Consider the following 22,167-nt stretch of genomic DNA (forward strand, 5'->3'; position numbering starts at 1 on the left):
AAGTGAGGTTCTTACCCACGAAAGCTTATGCTCCCAATACTTCTGTTAGTTTTAAAGGTGCCACAGGACCCTCTGTTGCTTTTTACAGATTCAGACTAACACGGCTACCCCTCTGATAATCAAATCCTGGTGCTGCTTTACGTATTTGTGAGATAAGTAGGTAGGGAAACAGAACACTGAACTTAAGTTTTGGCAGAAAAGTGAAGGAGGAACTGATTTGCAAATATTGTGTTAAAAATGTAAATGCATGTATAGCTTTTGAGTCTACACATGCTAATGATTTGTGGTCTTAAACCATTTTTTATTCACCTTTTAAAAAAACTTCTCTCTACCTTTAAAATCTCATCACTTCTATGTGTAGATATTTTTACAAATATACTTGACTTTTTTATTCTCTAAAATAAAGTAAAAAGTAAATAAAAATGTCAGTACATTAATAGTTGGAAGATAATGATCGCTTTACATGCTTTAAAAATATTCTCAAATGATTTGATTGATGAGAAACTTGATGTGAGCTGTGGTGTCTATCAACACACAGTAGGACAAATCTGGCTAATGGTTCAGGAGAAGGAAAAAGTAAATTTTAAAACTTTAGATGTGATGCTGTTATTCCAGTTTAGGGTCTTGTACTGCATACAGGCCCACACCTCCAGAGTGCCATTGACATAGATGTCACTGTTGTGAAATAAGGGTCCATGCATTTGAATCAGTTTGTAGGGCTGGATCTTTACAGATGTTACTATTAACAGATGCAACTGACTTTAAGTAATAGATTGGGGACTTAATTACATGGCACTTATTATTAATGTGAATTGAGTAGCTAAAACTGCATTCAGGGCTTGGAGAAATTTAAGGATGAGATTTGGGAATAATCCCATTAAAACAAGAAAAATATTAAGTTAAGTTTTATATATAGTTGGACTTCTTTTGGGACAAGGTATGTGCCTTTGTATAGGAATATGTAGAAAATTAAACCCTATTTGTATTTTTATGGTAACATACTGACATTATATGATCAAAATATTATAAATTATTGCAAGTAACCTCCTCCCCCCCTTGCTTGTGTTCATCCTTAGTTTTCCTTTTGTTCCTTTTTTCTTTTTTTCTATAGGTCACAGTGCAGATCTCTCTTTTTCAATATGTATTTTCCCAAGTATAACTTTTCTAGGAAATAGTCACTGTGGAAAGGCAGTAATAGCTATTTTCGAAGAAATGTAAAGTCCTCACCATGCAAGTGGCTCTGCATCAGTGTAACTCTGCGCCTACACAGAACTGGTCGCAGGATTCACATAATTTCTCTTTGTTGTTTCATTTATACCTGTATTTCACCAGTTTTACTTTTTGAGGGGCAGGGTGGAAAGATATTGAAAGGTTTTAACCAATTTATTGCTGTTGCTAATGACTGCACTGCACCTTAAGCAGGAGGGACATTGTCCGGTCTTGCCAGAGGAAGGGTAGCAGTGTGGATTGAATGAACATGGAGTTGCCTACACTGTACACTTTTATCTGCCAGGTAGTCCCAGACATCTAATAATAAAGTTGCAGCCTGATTAAATCCATATCAACTGTCCTTTCAGTATAGCCGGACAATTCTAGGTATGTCTTAGTAGAACATGCTTTTTTATGTATTGAATGTACCGGGCACATTCTAATATCCCATCAACCTCAATGGAATGTCAATAGAGAATGGCTGCACAGTACTTATGGTAAAGGGGTTAAGTAATATATAAGTTTTCAAATAATGTTTGAGTCTGATTACTATTGTTTGATTCATACAATAATGTTCATTCTGCTTCACAAAGCTGTTATGTGGGAGACAAGCAACATAATATTTGCTCAACTTGAAAAAAAAAGTATGTGATTTATATGTGCTGATTGCATGGTAGTAGGATTTAGATAACAACATAGAGACAAGAAGTAATTAAAAATGAATTTGGGGAAAACATCTTATTTTCTCTGTAGACAGGCTGATTATATGACCATAGCTGAATTCTGTCAGACTTCTTCTGTACACCAGCAAAAGAAGACATTTTTGCTTGACTTCCATAGTATCAACAACATGGTAGCACCAGGAAAAAAAAGCAGTCCGATTGGATATATTCCAGTTGGCTCCCTCCCCTATCACTTTCTGGCTAGTCTGATGTAATGCATTTAATATTTTCCTCCGCTGTTGGTTAATTTATATAATTTTAATTTTTTGGAGAGGGGAGTGGGTGGGTAAGAAAACAAAACAGGAAGCATGTCACAATTTCTCTAAAAATATAATCATAGGATCTTGGGGAAATACTCTACCACCTATTGTTCACATAAAACTCTTTAAAAAGTATAAAACTTCACATTATACCCCAAAGTATACCACAGTCTGTAGTTAGTGCTGTGGCGATTACTACAGTGGCTACTATATTTTTAGCAGATTACAAGTAGGCAGAAAGAAAGAAAAGAGCAACAAAATACCTTTAGTGACCAATCTTACTTTTCAAGTATTTTATTCCTCATGTGTTTATAGGAGGTGCATAGAACAAATACAAAATGGTTTTACTCTGACAAAATATTCAAAGATAAACCCCCAAGTTAGGACCATTGCATTAGGCTGTATGTACTGGAAGCCTGATTCTCTGTTCACACACATGCAAAATTGGAACCTGTGGATGACATCAAGTCTGATTGACCTGCAGTCTCCAGTCTTATCTCATTCATTAACTTTGCTGAGTTTCTGTGCCAACGGTAAGGGGAAGCCATGCTGGAGTTAATGTGCTTTTTAGCAGTGACCATGTAGTGAACTTCTACCCTGTCATATAGACTTAACAGTTCTGTAAATGTAATGATCCACCCACAAGACAGTCCTGCTGCTGCCAGGCAAGTGTAATATATTTTTTCCTTTCTGCAGAGGTTGAGTTTTATTCTTTAATTAATATTATGTCACTTTTATAACACAGCCTACCCTTTTTTCTAAATCGCTATTTTTTAAAGTTTTTAAAATTTTTTAATGTTTTTTTTAATCCCTGCAGTAAGCAATTCCCCATGAATGCATTTCATATTTATTGGGAAATCTCCTCAAAAATTGCTAAAATGGAGCTGAGGTTGAGAATATATTCCATGAATTAAAAGATAGATTTTCAAATGTAAGAATCTTATCTCTTCCCCTATTCCACATGCTCTGACCATACACTCATCGGAGGTTCTCACCAGTTGTCATATAAAATGTAAGTCTGAAAGGAGCTGTTTTTGGTGAAAGTTGTGTGTGGTATCAAGATCAGTTTATAATGGAAGTGCTGTTAGAGCCTGAACTATAGAGTTACTATCACAGGTCCATAATGAGTTCCATAGACTAAATGGTGTAGGAAGTATTTATGGCAATGGGACAGGTTGAAGGGCTCTTGGTAATGTACGTTAGTTCAATGGTTTGTATAAATGTTATTGGTGACTAGATGGATTCTTGGAAACTCGATCATTTCCTGATGTTTAAGAACTGATTTTTTTTAATCAGTAAAAAGTAGGAATGGATTTGAACGATGCTTCCACTTATATTCAGCCCTACTATGAATTTTCTGTGTTTACAAAATATTATTTGCTATGAAGAATATGGAACTTAAACAATCTATGCTTTTTAGTTAGAAGAACTGATGAATGCACTGGAAAAGACCAGACAAGAATTGGATGCTACCAAAGCCCGTCTTGCCTCAACACAGCAGTCTCTGGCTGAGAAAGAAGCACATCTGGCTAACCTCAGAATAGAGCGGAGAAAACAGCTTGAAGAAATATTAGAAATGAAGTAAGTACATTTACTCCTCTTGATACTAGATGCATTGCAATTTCCATTTTTCCCCCCTGCTCTATATGTACTGTACTCATATTTAAACCTTCTGAAACTCAGGACCTCTTAAGAAATGTGTGTGAGTTAGGTTGTCTCTAAAATATCCTTGGATTATGAAGGTAATATTTATCGGGAAGTCAGCAACACACACAGGTAGAATTCTTGAAAAAGTGTTTTGTTATAACTTCCATTTGCCTTGTAGTGTTAGATGCTAATACAGTATCAGCACAGTTTAACTTAAGTTGAGAGCTTCTGAAATATTTTAATATGAATCTGTCTCCATTCATTATCTGTGTTTTAAATTTCCATAATGTTCTGCCTTATTCTGATGTGAAAAGGGTTCATCTGTGGCACAAAGCAAATTTGTCCACTGGATTATGCTAAAACTAGGATGCAGTCACATCTTTCAGCAAGAATCCTGAAAAAAGCTCCATGTTGGATTTCCTGTTAGAGTGTCAAATGAGAGGCAAAGGGAAGGTCAATTTTATATAGATGTTGTAAACCTTACTAAGTTGAATTGACACAAAAATATCAGCATATAACACTATCTCTATCTTAAGTTTAAGAAACTAAAAAGGTTGCAGAGGCCTATAATTTACATTTAACTTCCTTTTCACAATAAAGGAAAATATGTTTAATTATAATGCATTAAGGCTGTGATACTCTCTTTGAAATTGGTGGCTTGCTAGAGAAGAATTACCTCGTTATGACTTGGCCAGTCTGGTAATTATGCAGTGATCATTATGCACAGGAAATTCAAAGAACATGAAATATATTGTAAAATTAAAAATAAAATAAACAGGCCATTTCTAACTTTCAGCTTTCCTTAGTTTTCTTGTTGTACAGGGCAGATGTCCATATAGTTATAAAAAAGGTAAGTCCATCTGACAAAGAAATTATTTAATATTGTTGCTCTAAATACACCATACAACGCATATACAGGTATACATATGGTATAATTCTGCATATGTCAAACTGAAAAAGGGATATCAAATAATACGTAGGTTGATAATAAATATCTGGGTGCAACCATAGCCTCAGTGAAGTCAATGGGAGTTTTCACCTCTGGTCTATATTAAAAAGTGGAAATGTGCATGGTTCATTATTGATGATACTATTATTTAGTGAACAAATAGGGAACCAAATGCAGCCATAAGCAGTTTTTATTTACTTTGCTATTTTATTATAGCTTTCTTTCATATAGATAGTTGTTAGCTCCTGGTTCAGCTGCAATTGAATCAGAGGTTTAGTGCTAATACAATTTTAAATGTTCATCTGTCTTGGCTGTATAATTTTGTTTGCTCTAGTCGATTGCATTAAGTAAGTGATAAGGTCTCGCCTTAATGGAAAGGATGCATTTTTGGTATGACTGACCACAAATATCAATTGTTGGGTAAAATTAAAAAAGATTATAAGGGAAGTTCTGGCTATTGCTGTGGGATATTTGGGTTGCTGTACAGAATCTCATGGGTATTGGAGACACATGTTTGAAGTGCATCTTTTGATTGAGATTCCTAGCTTGTAAAGCCTATGTAGAGCTTGAATTCACTTTGGACAGAAATGGGTTACCTAGCTTTATGGATAAAGGACCTAATAGTGGGTAGAAGACTCAGTTGTCCTAGCCCAGAGATAGAAAGGTGTCAAAGACTAGGATGGGATATAGGAGTAGACAAATTAGTGGCTGTCAGAGCCACTAATGCTGTGATGACAATATCTTATAGCACAAATTCCTAATTAAGGAAGCAAGTATTTGTGATGGATAAGATACTGTTTTTACTTTTTCTTCATTTGCATAGTTGTCAGTGTCGTTTGTTCTTTAGGTTTTGATAATTACTTTCAACAGCCACCTTATTTATTTTTGACATTGTTGCCTTTTAATTTCTTGGTTTATAATTTTTCTGAATTGTGAATCTTTGTTCGACCCTTAACTGGTGCTTCTATCTTTAAGAAAAGCAATTTTGTACATACATTTTTTTAAATAAATGTTTATCCCTAAAATATGAACCAGGATTTCTCCAAAAATAAATCCTCCACATTAAAAAAACAAAACAAGTACGTTTTCTTGGTTTAGGTGTTTTATTATACATAAATTAAGGATACCTCATAGGTAGGGCCCTACCAAATTCATGGCCATGAAAAACACATCACGGACCATGAAATCTGGTCTTTTGTGTGCTTTTACCTTATACTATATAGATTTCATGGGGGAGACCAGCGATTCTCAAATTGGGGGTCCTGACCCAAAAGGGAGTTGCAAGGGGGTCACAAGGTTATTTTAGGGGTGTCGCAGTTGCCATCCTTACTTCTGCACTGCCTTCGGAGCTGGGCAGCCAGAGGGCAGCAGCTGGTGGCCAGGCGCCCAGTTCTGAAGGCAGTGCCCAGCCCAGCCAGCAGCAGTGCAGAATTAAGGATGGATCTACGATACCATGCCACCCTTACTTCTGCGCTGCTGCTTTCAGAGCTGGGCAGCCAGAGAGTGGCGGCTGCTGACTGATGGCCCAGCTCTCCAGGCAGCAGTGCAGAGGTAAGGGTGGCAATACCATACCATGCCATCCTTACTTCTGTGCTGTTGCTGTCAGTGGCTCTGCCTTCAGAACTGGGCTTGTGGCCAGCAGCCATCATTCTTCAGCTGCCCAGCTCTGAAGACAGATCTGCCGCCAGCAGCTGTGCAGAAGTCACGGTAGCAATACCGCAACCCTCCCCAACCCCCCCGACACACACACAGTAACCCTGTGAGCCCCGCAAAAATCCTTTTTGGGTCAGGACCCCTACAGTTACAACACTGTGAAATTTCAGATTTAAATAGCTGAAATTATGAAATTAACAATTTTTAAAATCCTATGACTGTGAAATTGACCAAAATGGACCATGAATTTGGTAGGGCTCTATTCATAGGCAGCAGAGGGTTTCCTAACTGTCATCTTCTCTTGCAGTTTGACCACTAGATTGACTACTTTATTACTCCAGTTTTAAGCAGTTGTAACTCCATCTATTTTTAAAAACTCCAGAGAGAGGTTTGGAGTTTAAACCTGAGCCTTTTGTGAAGTCTCTTCTCTCTAGACATGTGGGACCTCCCTGGAGCCTATCACAGGGATCCAGTCCTATTGCAATCAATGTGAATTTTGCTAATGATTTAGGGAGGAATAGGATTGGGCCTACTTTCCTTGGTAAATAAAACAGATGTTAATGTATTATTGTTTTACAGAATACCATAAAATACCGCTATGTGAGATGTGATATAAGGCTGAGTTAATGTTTGGGAAAATCCTTAAATTTGAATGGGATTATCTGATGATATAATTTTAATACATTAGGTCTGCACGGGTGTATCTGTGCCTTGGTCAGCATAACCTCTATCACTTGTGATGATGTGTGATATGGAAAGAATTTATCATGACTGTCAGAATCCAGGATGATTTTGCAGAGCCAGGAGATAGTAAATAGAGCTGATATGACATGGAAAGCAATGAGGCACACATTAATGTGGAACTTCACAGTGCCATTTTTCAAAAGGCACTTTTTAGTGGAGACCTGCACTTCAACTTCTTAATGTTGTTATTTTTTAAGTGCTTGTTACCACAATCTTTTTATTGCATTAAAGCTACTTTTAAAAAAATGTTATTGTAACTTTGCCTTAATAAAAAGTTTAGAAAACATAAAAAAATTATACATGTTAAAAATCACGCTTTGAGTTCTGAGGATGAAAAGAGCTATATTAATGCTAAATATTGTTTCAGAACATATAAGATGTATAATTTATCATGTGAATTTACATTTTAATTTTTATATAGATATAGATAGATAGATTTAATAAAATCTGCAGTACATTGTATTATATATTTACTAAATAGTCCAATAAGAATAATTCACAAACATGGGTCAAAGGAGTTTGATTTTATATACTTGCTTACTGAAAGAGGAGCATATTGAAAGAGCAATTCAAAACTGCATGGCATTTAATTATTTTTATTAATATACATTATATTCTAATAACCAAACAGTGAATCAAATTAGAGTCATACGGCTGATGGCAGAATACTGACAGTTCTGCATAATAGTAATACACTAGCATAGTGTTTATTCATCTGCTTTTTCTCTGATAATGTATTAATTTAATTAGCAGACCAGACTATAGCTCCATAACTGATATTTACCATTTTATTATTTAATGCTGAGTAGATACAATTTGTGACTGCTGGCTTACAGGCATGAATTGTGTACTTAAGAACTTTCATGATGATTTCCTATGCTTATATTATGTTAAAGTTCCAAACATAACTCTCAATTCTAAACCCATCTGGTTGACATTGCCAAGCTCCATCTTAATTCACTGGGTATAATCAGTTGTCAGTTTTAGACAAATTCTTCAGTTGTCATTACAAGTCTCCATGTATACTAAGTTATTTAAAGAAGTTTAGAATAAAACCAGGTAGCAACTTAATTTAGTGCATTATCTAGTTGGGCTTTTTGATCTGGACTCTGAGAGAGAGCACCACTCATTAGATAAGTGCCCTTCAAAGAAGAGGAAGTTCAATGGAATGAGATAAACATCTCCTTATATTCTTTGCTTGATGTTAACATGTGAAAAGATTAGATTTATTTTTTTAAGAATTCCACAATATTAAAGTTTGGAACAAGAGTTGCATGTTATTGACAATAAAGAGTTATATAATTTCTGGAGAAAATATTTTTGTTATGGTGAATATTATTTTCTCAATGTGCACAAATAATTCATACTGGCATTAATGGGAGTAATGCATACATGTTAACATCAGAATATACCATATGTTCAAATCTATTATTTTGCCTATTTGGTCCTAATGCTTTCTGCATGCTTTATAACCCGTGCCTTCTAAGCATAATAAAATCACTGAGCTAATTATTATGTAAAATATACTATTTTTTCAAAAGTTTCTGTATTGCATAATGTCAATAATTTAATATAGATTTCAGAAATTATTTACTGTCTCTTAAAATGTTTCAAATGTCTTGAAATTAGACCTTGCTATTTAAAAATACATACTAGGGCTGAATCCTTTCCTTATACTTAATGAGTGGAAAACTAAAAATCTTGTGGAAACTCAATGCTTATCTTGAAAAGTTTCCTTCATCTTCATAGATTTCAAGGCCAGAAGGGATCATTGTGATCAACAAATCTGACCTCCTGTATGACACAGGCCGTAGAACTTCCACAAAATAATTCCTAGAACAAATTTTTCAGAAAAACATCCAATCTTGATTTAAAAATTATCAGTGATGGAGAATCTGCCATGACCGTTAGTGTGGTGTTCCAATGGTTAATTACTCTCACTGTTAGAAATTTACATTTTATTTCCATTCTGAATTTGTCTAACTTCAACTTCCAGTCATTGGATCACATTATACCTTTCTCTCCTAGGTTGAAGACCCCATTATTAAATATTTATTCCCCAGGTAGGTACTTATAGACTGTAATCAAAACACCTCAACCTTCTCTGTGTTAACTAAATAGATTGAGCATCTCAAATCTGTCACTATAAGGCACATTTTCTAATTTTTTAATCATTGTTGTGCTCTTTTCTGAACCCTCTCTAATTTATTAACATCCTTCTTGAATTGTGTACTGAACACACTGTTCCACTAGAAGTCTCATTGATGCCAAATATAGAAGTAAAATAATTTCTCTACTCCTATTCAAGATCCCCCTGTTTGTGCATTCAAGAATCACATTATCTCTTTTGGCCACAGTGTCTCATAGGGAGCTTATGTTTAACTGATTATCCAACACGATCCCAAAATCTTTTTCAAAGTCACAGATTCCCAGGATAGAGTCCCTCATCATGTAACTATGGTCTACATTCTTTATTCCTAGATGTATACATTTACATTTATCCATATTAAAATACACAGTCTTTGCTTGCACCCTGCTTATGAACGATCCAGATCTCTCTGTATCAGTGACCCATCATCTTCATTATTTATCAGTCCCCCAGTTTTTGTATCATCTGCAAACTTTATCAGTGATGATTTAATATTTTCTTCCAGGTCATTAATAAAATGTTAAATAATATAGGACCATGAACTGATCAATGGGGGACTCCACTAAAAACACACATGTTCTGTGATGATTTGCCTTTTACTATTACACTTTGAGACCTATCAGTTTGCCAGCTTTTAATCCATTTAATGTGTGGCATGGTAATTTTATATCTTCCTAGTTTTTAAACAAATAGTCATGTGGTACCAAGTCACATGTAGGGTGACCAGACAGCAAATGTGAAAAATTGGGACAGGGGGTGGAGAATAATAGGAGCCTATATAAGAAAAAGACCAAAAAATCAGCACTCGCTCTATAAAATCAGGACATCTGGTCACCCTAGTCACATGCCTTGCAGAAATCTAAATATATTACATCCACTCTATTACCTTTATCAACCAAACTTGTAATCACATCAGAAAAAATCAAGTTAGTTGATGGACTCTATTTTCCATAAACCCTTGTTGATTGGCATTAATTATATTACCTTCCTTTAATTCTTAATTAATAAAGTCCCATATCAGCCACTCCATTATCTTGAAACATAAGAATGTGGGGAAGGAGGTGTTTCTTCTGTGTGGTGTGGGCAGCAGGTCCAGCCTTTCAATCTTTCAGATGACCCCTTATTTGTGAAGAGCTTTTTCAGATCACAGGGCATCCACAATGGCCCTGCTTCCCTTTTGCATGGCAGCATAATTTCCCCAGAAGCAGTGCTTCCATTCAGTCTCAGATGGAGGTTGCTGCCAAGCACTTTTCATAGGCCCACATGGAACAAAAATATATTTCACTTAATTGCAAATAGCTCATATTTTATATATTGGACTTATATGGAATCACATGTAGTCTGAATATATTAATTAATAGAAAAACGGCTCATTTGTATATAATAGTTCACATATGCAAAGTATGAAAACTGCTGTGCTATCTGTGCATATGAAGCCAATATACTTTCCTCATGTGGAGTGGGTTTCATTGTGTGGATAGGGTCACTATTATCTTCCTAACAGTGTCAGTATTATCTTACACTGAGGAAGATACTATTCTTGCCCTGAAGAGCTCACCGTCTATAAAGACGAAGACAGATGAAGAGCGAGGGAATGGATATATCACACAAAGTAAGATGGCAGAGTGATAATCGGCACACTTCCTGTTAGTTCCATTTTTTAGTTCTATATATAAAAATTCCAAACCGCAACTATTGAACATTAACAAAATTCCTTAACAGCTGAACTGACTGATATTTTTTGCTTTAAAAACAAATCCGTGAATTGACTTCTTGCAGAATGCTATGATTAAAATTAGGATCTCAAAAACTGACTCCTTTGCGGTTCTAATCAAGTCAATGAAGATGAGGGTGGTAAGCACTACACTTGGTAATAAGTGTTCACAGATTCAGTTCCACGCATTATACAGAAACTGAACATCACTGTTTTGACTTGAAGATCAGTGCATCCATACTTTTTGAGACGTTAATATTATGCACTGAATTTTTCTTTTAAGCATCTGGTCAGTCCAGTGATGTATTGGAGGGGACTCTTAGTAAACCCGGGACAAAATTCCTGCCAGCAATTTGAAAGGAAAGTTGGGTAATTTCCTTGCCTCTGATAGTGCATACCATCACTATGGGTATGTCTACACTGCAGCTGGGAGTGTGCTTCCCAGCACAGGTAGATAGACACACACTAGCTCTATTTGAGCTATGGTGCTAAAAATAGCAGTTTAACCAGGATGGCAGAGGCGATGGGTTGGGTTAGCTGAGTATGTACCTAGGGAGTCTGGGTGGGATTACCCAGGCGATTCACCCAAGATGCCACCTCTTCTATCCTGACTGCACTACTATTTTTTAGCATGCTAGCTTGAGCAGAGCTCCTGCATGTCTGTCTGTCTGTCTGTCTGCACTGAGAAGCAGCTCCCAGCTGCAGTGTAGAGGTAGGTACCCTATAGGTACTGCTAAAGCAGTCCAGCTGGAGATGACTTAATCCTGATACTCAGGAAAAAAATATTTTTGAAGAACTATGTCGCCCTTTAGAACGGGCCAGATTGTACCAAGTAGACGGCTTGTTCATAAAGGGAAGATACTTTGGGGTCCCTATAAAATGATCCTTCCCCCCATTGAATAGCACAAGCAGAACACTGTGATGTGCTATTCACAAAATCTGTTCATTTTTTCATAAGATTCTCCAATGAGTGGTTGATACCACCAACTTAAAAATCACTTCCATTGTTCTAGGAACACTTGTGGTTATTATAACTCAAAGAGAATAGGAAATAAAACATTACTTGTCTCGTTTTTCAGTATGTTTTCTTTGTGCTTTTGGCAGCACCTGTGTATTGTCATGTTTGCAATTTTGGGGGGCGGGGGGGGAGGGGAACACTCCCATGTTTTATTTCCCACCAAACTTTCAGCCTCACCTGAAAGGAAAGGAAGGGGGAGGACAGAAGAGAAAATGAAGAAGCAGAGCGGGGGGAGAAAGAAAATCTGAGACTGCTGCATATTGCAGCAGAGCTGAACACTTTTCTCCCCACCAATCAATGATTGAGCTGATCTGCAAAGCAAGGAAGAGGCAGCTGCAGTTGCCACTAGAGGCCAGTCTCAGGCAGGAGGCTGATCTCTGAAGTTGCTCAGCTCTCTCCCTGCCTGCCCTTCAAAGGGAAAAGGGTTTTTGTTTTTTGGTGGGGGAGACCTTGGATGGATCCAGGTGGAGCTGAGGGGGACAGTCTCATTTGGGTAATTTGGTGGGGGAAGGAAGTGTTTCTAGGGCCTTGTTGATGGCAAAGATATAGGAGGGAAGGAGGCAGCATATACTCATAGGGACCTCTTTGAGGGATTGTATTGGGGAAGGACTCTCAGTACTGTGAAGTTCTCTGTCGTTCCATATCTTTGCTGGTTAAGTCATTGTGTGTAGTCAGCAAGTTATTTAGTTTCCCCTTTTGTTTGTGTGGGTCATTCATGCAGCAATAGGGGAGAGACAAGCACTTGAACAAAATAGAAAAGATTAGCAGGGTGACTTAGGGGTAGGTTTAGTCCCTGAAAGTACTTTTTAAAACTGACAAAATTTAAGCTAATGATGTCTCGTTAATATAAGTGTGTTTGTGAAGTGATGCTGCCTCCTTCATTTGTTATAGTTTGCAACACTGTGCTTGTTCAAGGAGGAAAACAAATGAATAATACAGTCCCTTACCTGCATCTCTCTCTGCAGAGGTACCCGTGGTACCTGAAAGATGTTTGTGGATGTTCCTGTAAAAATATTGATATATCACTGAATTAGTTTCAAGACAGTTGTTCTAACAAGCAGTGCCTTGAGGATAATTGTATAATAAATAGGACTGGATGTATGTTATTATGAGATTCCCTGTACTGTTTGGATAAACTCCAAATCTACACAAAAATACCAGGATCAGATTTTTCTAGTCTACTCTTCTGAAAATAGGATGCATATTAACAATTTTCTCTAAATAGTTTGCTCAGTCCTAGCACAAAGCACTATAATTGTCAACCTATATTTTGGGAAAGATAGTTTTAATAGTTTCCCTATGATGTGAATTATTTAAGCAGTCATCAGCTATTGATTTGAATATGCATTAGATACTTTGCTAATCTATAGTTGTGGAGAAAAAGTGTTTTCATAAACTAACATTTTGCATTATTTTGTATGAGCTATAATTGTATATACTATAACGATCAGTAAATAGGCAACAAATTGATAGTCTTTAAAAATATACCTTTTGAAAAGTGGACTAGTAGGCTGTTTTTTGTAACCTGTGGACTGTTTCCATTTAATTGTAGGATTCATGCTGAGAGTATAGAGAGTCATATCCCAAGTTAAATACAAACAAAACAGCAGGATGTTGATACAACTGTGACTTCCATAGGAAGTAGTTAGAATGGTAATGTGGTCTCTTTCTAAGGTGGGTGGAAAGTCTCCTGTGACAGCTTTTTGCCCCACAGACCTGTAGCTCAGCATGCCTTGACTAACTTTTTTGACACCACCTTGCAAACACCATAAAGATTAGAGGAATCCAAATGAAGGCTTTGTTCTCTGGAACAGAAGTTTGTTTGACCAAAATGAAGAGATGTTTAAAAAAGAAAAACTCTAAAGGGGCAGAGGGCAATAAAATGCTTCTCTCTGTGAGAATAGTGTGAGTGAACTATTTACTTGGCAAACTGCTTTAGTCATTTAAAGACACATGCCTATCACCACATGTCTGTTTAGATGAGAGCCCAACAATAGTGCTTTTAGGGTGAAATACTATGGTTTCTCCATGGCTTTATTTGACAAAATCTGTGACATTTGGTTGTTCATTCCCACAAGGAAGAAAGTGTACCATCTCCTCCTATAATTTGTTCTGTAGGTTATAGTTATAATTTGTTTTCATAACATGATGGAACTTGGCATTGGAATGTCATTAGACCAATTCAAGCAATCTTCCGAATATGAAAAAAGGGGCAATACAGTGCCCGGTCTTTGCCTGAGTATTTCCAGGGCAGAGAAGGTCGAAGGAGCCGCTGTCATGTCTTGTGTTCCCTTTACTGCAGCTGAGGACAGTAGCAGCCCTTGCACTTAGGAAGTGCTTGGAGTGTACAGACCAAAAACACAGTTTTCCTTTTCACCAGGGAATGGCTGCAGTGCTTTTTTCACTAATGATATGGCCTTCACACAATAAACCGAATGCCAATGGTTCAACTGCATACAGTGTGCAATTACAAAGGATACGTTCTAATCCTTTTGATCTACATGGAATTCAACCAGTCATACCCAGCCAATTAGAAAAAGAATGGTAACAGCTGCTGAATCTGGACAATTCATAATTGGGGGAGTGGCCAAATGTCAGCTCTCTAAATATGAAATATACAAGTTTGGGTTCTAGGGGAAAGATCCCCTTCAAACAGGTGTGGGAAAGAGATTTTTCTTCTGTACTGTATTGCTCATCATTTTTACATTGTAAGATGCTGTATTACAGGGCTGTAGTTGTAACTAGATTAAAGTTATCTTGTTTTACATCATCATCTTCCTTGCATAGGGCATGTTACTTGGAAACAGCAAGTTGTAACTTGCAAGGTTCCTGAGGTACCATCCCTTCCAGCCAGAGGGTTTTCTATTCCACCATGGGCATGGCCCTCCAATTGTGAGACAGACTAGTGATCCGGGTGTATTTTCAAGGCATCTGCAAGGCAGGAAGGGAATGTGTATGGAAGGGCTGTCCCTGTATGTTATTTTCTGAGTTCCTACCTCCTCGCAGCATATTATTGTTAGAGATCATGTTGCCATGTCTCCAGGCATACCCTTATACTCCTATACCCTACCTCAGTCAGTTTCGGGCAGTAGGAGATGTGGATCTTAAAAACGAAGAGGATTCATGCTTAAGTGATGATTTCTGTTGGAAAATCCACAAAGAATTGTTAAGGGTTTTGGGGTGATGCTGCTGCATGAAGTGACAAACCCCCAGCTCTGAATGTGCCCAGCCACATACCACCCCAACCTTGCACACTGAAACAGTCTTCTGCAGAATCTGGTAGGGAAGGGGATGCAGCTGCTGCTTTCGCTTTTATCACCCCTATCTTTATTTTTTCACATTCCTGTGATCACCTCTCTAGTTTTTATGTATGGAATATTGCCCATTTGTTCCTTCTTTATTTCCTTGTCAGTAAAAGTGTAAAACAAAACAACAACAACAAAACCTGCCATGTAATTCCCTTCTTCATAGCTTCACTGTGTCCAAACAGTAGAAACTACAATTTTTCCATCATGTGGCAGCTTGTCTTATGTTTATTCTGAAATGGGAACAAATCACTCCCACTCTCAGAAATCTTCACAGGGCTTTTTTGGTACAGATTCCAATATAAAATCTTCCAAAGACATTCCCTTTGTCTCTTTGACCTTTATTTTTCAATCAGGTTTTCTATGCTCCTAAAATATTTATTTTCTCTCCATAGTTGGCAGTAAAGCTCTCTCCCACACTCCCATCATGGGCTGAACAGGCTGACTGCACCTAGTTAATAACTTGATGATTTTTCAAATCTCTTTTCAAGAACCTGTTACATGAAGTCAACTAATGCATGCTGGAGAGGTTAAAGACCGTAACTCCAAATGCCCTTTTGCTTGTGCTGTTGACCTACAGAGAATAAGAGAGTCTGCATGATGATACAAGTAGCAATAGTTTTAAAGTACAGATTGCAAGAGTGAGGATTGAAACAAGTGCTCTCCCTAGGGACTGGCGAAACTCACAAAGTTTTAGGTTTTAAGAACGGCATAAACTACTTTTTGAGTTTACAAGGTACTGAAGTCTGCAAACCCTTCTCTTGTAATTTTAAACCATTATATTTTCAAGAATAATCAAGTTTTAAAAACAATGTTATATCCAAAGGGGGGGAGCCTGTTTTATGCATTTTCATCCTCTTTGGTTTCAGAGTAGCAGCCGTGTTAGTCTGTATCCGTAAAAAGAACAGGAGTCCTTGTGGCACCTTAGAACCAACAAAATTTATTAGAGCATAAGCTTTCGTGGACTACAGCCCACTTCTTCGGATGCATATAGAATGGAACATATATTGAGGAGATATATATACACACATACAGAGAGCATGAACAGGTGGGAGTTGTCTTACCAACTTTGAGAAGCCAATTAAGTAAGAGAAAAAAAACTTTTGAAGTGATAATCAAGCTAGCCCAGTACAGACAGGTTGATAAGAAGTGTGAGAATACTTACAAGGGGAGATAGATTCAATGTTTGTAATGGCTCAGCCATTCCCAGTCCTTATTCAATCCTTTGTTGATTGTGTCTAGTTTGCATATCAATTCCAGCTCAGCAGTCTCTCGTTGGAGTCTGTTTTTGAAGTTTTTCTGTTGTAATATAGCCACCCGCAGGTCTGTCACTGAATGACCAGAAAGGTTAAAGTGTTCTCCCACTAGTTTTTGAGTATTATGATTCCTAATGTCAGATTTGTGTCCATTAATTCTTTTGCGTAGAGACTGTCCGGTTTGGCCAATGTACATGGCAGAGGGGCATTGCTGGCACATGATGGCATATATCACATTGGTAGATGTGCAGGTGAACGAGTCCCTGATGGTATGGCTGATGTGATTAGGTCCTATGATGATGTCACTTGAATAGATATGTAGACAGAGTTGGCATCGGGGTTTGTTACAAGGATAGGTTCCTGGGTTAGTGGTTTTGTTCAGTGATGTGTGGTTGCTGGTGAGTATTTGCTTTAGGTTGGGGGGTTGTCTGTAAGCGAGGACAGGTCTGTCTCCCAAGATCTGTGAGAGTAAAGGATCATCTTTCAGGATAGGTTGTAGATCTCTGATGATGCGCTGGAGAGGTTTTAGTTGGGGGCTGAAGGTGACAGCTAGTGGTGTTCTGTTATTTTCTTTGTTGGGCCTGTCTTGTAGGAGGTGACTTCTGGGTACTCGTCTGGCTCTGTCAATCTGTTTTTTCATCCTCTTTGGGTTTATCACTCTGCTTGTTCTTTAATCCCCTTTTCACCCTATGTTTCTTCCGTTGTCTCACTGTTCTTTTTCTTATAGTCTCCCAGGAGTGACATGCATACCTTGCAAAGCTTTTCTTTTGAATTTGCAAACTTGCTTTATTTGAGTGGGTTTTAATTTGTCAGATTAGCCCGTGGCACTGGCACACCTCAGATTTCCAGTATTCCAAGGTTCCCAAATTCACTCCTGAGTGGCTGCAGGGTTTAGGTACTGGGGGAGGCTGTTGAAGAGGAACAACAGTGAGAAGGAATGGTGCTTAGGGATATAGAGGCAGGAAGGCAATGGTGAGGGTGTTACATTAGCTGACTCCAGGAAAGATATGACACTAAGTGGCTAGTACTGTGGGTGGCGGTGCAGAATCGGAAAGGACCAGAATTGCCTAAAAATCACTCCTGTTTTCTCTGAGTAGTTGTGGCTGATATTTGAAATATCCATAAGGAAGAAGTAAAGAGAAACAGGCAAGGTTTTTTGCATCCAGTACAGTAGGTGGGGGACTAATGCTGCCTTCTAATTATTGAGCTTTGACTAGGTATTTGAAAAATGATTCAGCCAAGACCAAATATCAAAATTTTGCCTAGAATTTGGCAAAATATCTATTCTAAGCCAAATTAAAGTGCTTCTTTAGGGCAGGCTATCTCCATGTTCAATGTTTCATAATCCTTTAGTATGAGTAACACTATACAAAATAATTTGTATTATACACTAATTATGAATTGGTATATATCGTTAAAAATTTGTTCTTATAAAAAGAAGATGGACTTACAGATCTAAATCATGAAAATTTGGATCTGGATTATCTCAAGGGATACTGAGGTTTAGAAGTACTACTTAATTTTCTTTGGAAATGTTTTAATTTAAACTAAAGTTAAGTGATTTTGGAGTTTGCCTTAGTTTTACTTTGTAAATGAAAATTAAAATATTTTATATTGAAAACTGTAATAACAACTTTTTTAAAGTTTCCATTGCATAACCTTAGTTTTAAAATATGAAAATAATAAAAATACAATCATTTTATCAAAAAAATAATTCCACAGGAAGAAAGCTATACTCCTCCAGGACTGATCTCAGCCAAACTGTGCCTTAGTTTTTAAGATAATCTAAAAAACGCTTTCTTATAATTTTATTAACTGAGGAAATAGGAATGATCAAAATGATGAAGTAGGATATTTGTACTGAACTGTAGCCAATGAGAGAATGTGATGGCATCCATTTCTGATGCCATAGTCAGAAGAACAAAGCAACAGAGGGTCCTGTGGCACCTTCAAGACTAACAGAAGTATTGGGAGCATAAGCTTTCGTGGGTAAGAACCTCACTTCTTCAGATGCAAGTAATGGAAATCTCCTGAGGCAGAAGTGAGGTTCTTACCCACAAAAGCTTATGCTCCCAATACTTCTGTTAGTCTTAAAGGTGCCACAGGATCCTCTGTTGCTTTTTACAGATTCAGACTAACACGGCTACCCCTCTAATATCAGAAGAACAAGTGGTTTCAAAGACAGCAATGAGGGCGTGGGAAACTGAAAGAAAAGCTACGCTTCTGTTTTTAGGTTTTTGGTTTTTTGTTTGTTTGGTAAACTGACAGAATTACACCCTTGTCTACTTTAACCCTCTTAGTGTAATTCTCAGAGGCCTCAGTGACACCTAGGGCAGCACTGATCAACTGCAAGTGCCCATATTGCTAACCGCAGCCAACAAACTGGTTATGATCCTAGCAGATGTGTCTGTATTTTAGGCCTTCAGAATAGAGTGGGTCAGTTTTTCCCTTCTTCTAACAAAAATCTTGCATATTTGAGATGTAGAACATGACAATTTAATAATAGGAATTAAAAGATGATGGCCTCGCCAGCAGTATGGCTTTGGACTTAGTGAAAACTTGAATTTTTGAAGTTAGAGAACCAAAAAAGCTAAAGGGTTCATGTCATATAAACTAAATTGACTGCTTATGAATTAGTATTGTATAAACAGAATTAAAAAAAACATTAGAAATATATATTATACTATATATTGTAAAATTTCATATAAGACATTTATTTCAAATAAATGCAGAATATAACATGATGTTACACAATGTCAAAAATAGTGTGCATGCTACGGAAAGATTTTAATAATATTCTTGACAAGTCAGATGAAATCGGTCAATCATCTATTTTTATCTGAACGAATACTTGCATTTCCTTTACTTAGCAAATCAGAAAATTACATGGAAACAGTGTAAGTGTAGAAAATAGCACACCTAGAATATTTCTGTATATTTCTCAAGATGAATTCATTTAAACTGCTAACAGATCATCAGCCTTTTTTTTTTTTTAGAAAAAGCAAAATACTTGTCTGTAATATAGTTTGTAATACAAAAGAGTGGTGTGAGGTATGAATTTTAAGTTGCATATGTAGTCAGTATGAAAACTACTCCCACACAACTGTGCTAAGGCACACCATTTTTAACTGATAAACACCCCTCTTGAGCAGCAGTTGCCAAATTATGGTGAGTTGTGTGATGACCATTTGTAGTAGGAACTAGGATGAAATCATCCAAATCCTATTAGTTTATGATTTGTGTTGAATTTAGGTCTCTAAAGTATTAAAAGTCCATAAAAAAACCCACAACTGCATCACCTTGATCTCAATGGCATTTAATCTTTAAAGGGTATTTATGCTACTTTGGTAAGGCCCTGATTTTCCACTTTATCCCGCTTATCCTGATCCAGAGCTGCCTGGGCCTAGCACAAGTTAGGAGGGATAGCATGGGCTCAGTCCTAATTTATGTACAGCTGGCATAAGAGGTGGCATAGCCACTTCTACCACTGGAGGATTATGCCAGTGGAAAGTTTCTCTGCAGAGGGAGAATACTCCATTGGTCATCTCTGACTGCTTTAAGGACCTTAGTTGACCAGCCACCTCTAATATTTGTTTAGGGACTCCAAACCAGGAATCAGAGAAGAGGACCCATAGGGCTCCCTCCAGACAGCAGCAAGGGGCAACCTAATAGTGCTCTGGATGGCTGTCTTGGGGGAGAAGAGGGCATCCACAGAATCCTACTTTAATTGTGGAGATGGGAAAGAAAACAAAAACAACAACCCTAGACTGCCGGCATTTCTTTGGGGCCATCCCAAGACTGTGGAACAGACTAATTCAAAAACTAAGAACAACCACAAAGCTCAGCACTACTGTTTCAACTGTAGAGTGCACTTCCTCAACCTTGGTCTTAATAATAAAATAAATATACACACAATTTTCTCCCTGTGTAGAAGAAAAGAGAGAGAAAAAAGGAAAGGATTGCATGTAACATTGCTGCTCACATCACTTAATGCACTACTGGATGATGCTCAGGTGCCACTGTGATGGACATGGCATATGATCCTGATGAGAAGAGAAGCCAGCTGACATAGATGTACGAAGGCAAAAGACCTTTTCCTCTTTTAGGGAGAGGGGCAAGAAATCTCCTCAATCAGAAAGGCTAGGAAGGAGAAAGGGGACTTAAAGGGACCTATTTAAATGCTACCCATAATGAGCCATTAATAACCTTGACACTCACCATTTTACAAAGTGACAGTCAAGTTTGGAGCACATTTTTAATATCACCATGTTCTATTCCTATACAGATGTGCTTTCCCCTTATTAAAAATATGATATTAGTGATGGTCCAGAACCATGCAGAATCACTGTTGAAAGCTGATGTATTTTGGACTGTTGCTGGTGAATATTCTAGCATTTTATAAGAGTTAGCATGATTCTTATTTCTTAATTGATACTTAATTTTATTATGCTGCATCTTAATATTTACTACTGTTCTTTTAAAAGTATTTTAAGTTAACAAGAAAGTGAAAGACACTCTTCCTTTATTAGAATAAATATTGTTCTTTCTCAGTGTACACCAAGTTTTGGTTTTGTAAATGCATAGTTACTAAGGACAGCTATGACTCATTGGCCTAAATTAAAAATCTAAAAAGACTTTTTATGATTAGAATCCCCCACCTCAAACATGCATACATTTATCCTTGTTGCACTTGACCCTGATCAAAACCAGTCCACACAAGCTCCTGAAGATCAACCTAATACCCATGTCCTTCTAATTTCTAGTGCTTATTCTTATGATCCCTGAACTCCTAGAGTATGCTCCTTTCAATTAACTTCATTTTCTTTCAGTGACTAACTATACAGTGCTCATCTTCCAGTCAAGAGGGCAGGTGACTAATCTTTGTGGATTAGTCAAGTGGAGGCAATCATGAAGTTTATCATCTGTTATCCCCTTGTTCTTCAACGCCCCACAGGCAGCTCTAATGAGTAGGAAATACATGTAAGCCCCTAAGAGATAGTATAGGTAGGTGCTGTGTTATGTAAAAGCTAAAATATTTCAACCCCACCCCCTCCTTGTGGATCATAGAACCAAAGCTAGTCTTGATACTTGCAATACCTAACTCACTATCTGTTTCATAAATAATTTACCTGTGTCATTACAGGCTTAATTGTGCTTCTACAGACTAGCAACAGGCCAGGCATTAGATTTTACTCAGTTTCACTCTGTTGCTTTGAACACTTTGGAGAAACACACCTAACCAGGTGCTCACTAGCAACTGGGCAGTTTGAAAGAACATAAATCTCTCCTATATCTATGGATCCAACTGTAAGTCTGGTTCTGCCTTGCCTGACTGACTTCCACTGGCCGAAGAAGAAAAGACCTGAAAAAGACACTTCTAAACCTTGCTCCCTTGTGTCTCTGCCACCAAGCTGTGTATGTAACAAATGCAAGACTGGGGGTCAGGAGACTTTGCTTCTATTCCTGGCCTTACCACAGACATCCAGTGGGACATTTGGCAAGTCACTTAGCCCTACATTTTCACACATGTCCGCTATTTTG

The 22,167-nt window shown here is 37.4% G+C and overlaps 1 protein-coding gene across 6 annotated transcripts in view; it reads left to right on the plus strand.

The window, feature by feature from the left end:
• Positions 1-22,167, plus strand: part of ERC2 (ELKS/RAB6-interacting/CAST family member 2) — an 840,163-nt gene that overhangs the window by 490,408 nt on the left and 327,588 nt on the right. For all 6 annotated transcript variants that reach the window (XR_004646570.1, XR_004646571.1, XR_004646572.1 and 3 more), the window contains one exon: positions 3,612-3,772. Coding sequence is in view for 1 of the 6 variants with exons in the window: in XM_034777024.1 (XP_034632915.1) it covers positions 3,612-3,772 (161 nt within the window). In the remaining 5 variants the exon portion in view is untranslated. The remainder of the gene's footprint in view (positions 1-3,611; positions 3,773-22,167) is intronic.

This window comes from Trachemys scripta, chromosome 7 (genome assembly GCF_013100865.1).
Source record: "Trachemys scripta elegans isolate TJP31775 chromosome 7, CAS_Tse_1.0, whole genome shotgun sequence".
Taxonomy (NCBI): domain Eukaryota; kingdom Metazoa; phylum Chordata; order Testudines; family Emydidae; genus Trachemys; species Trachemys scripta.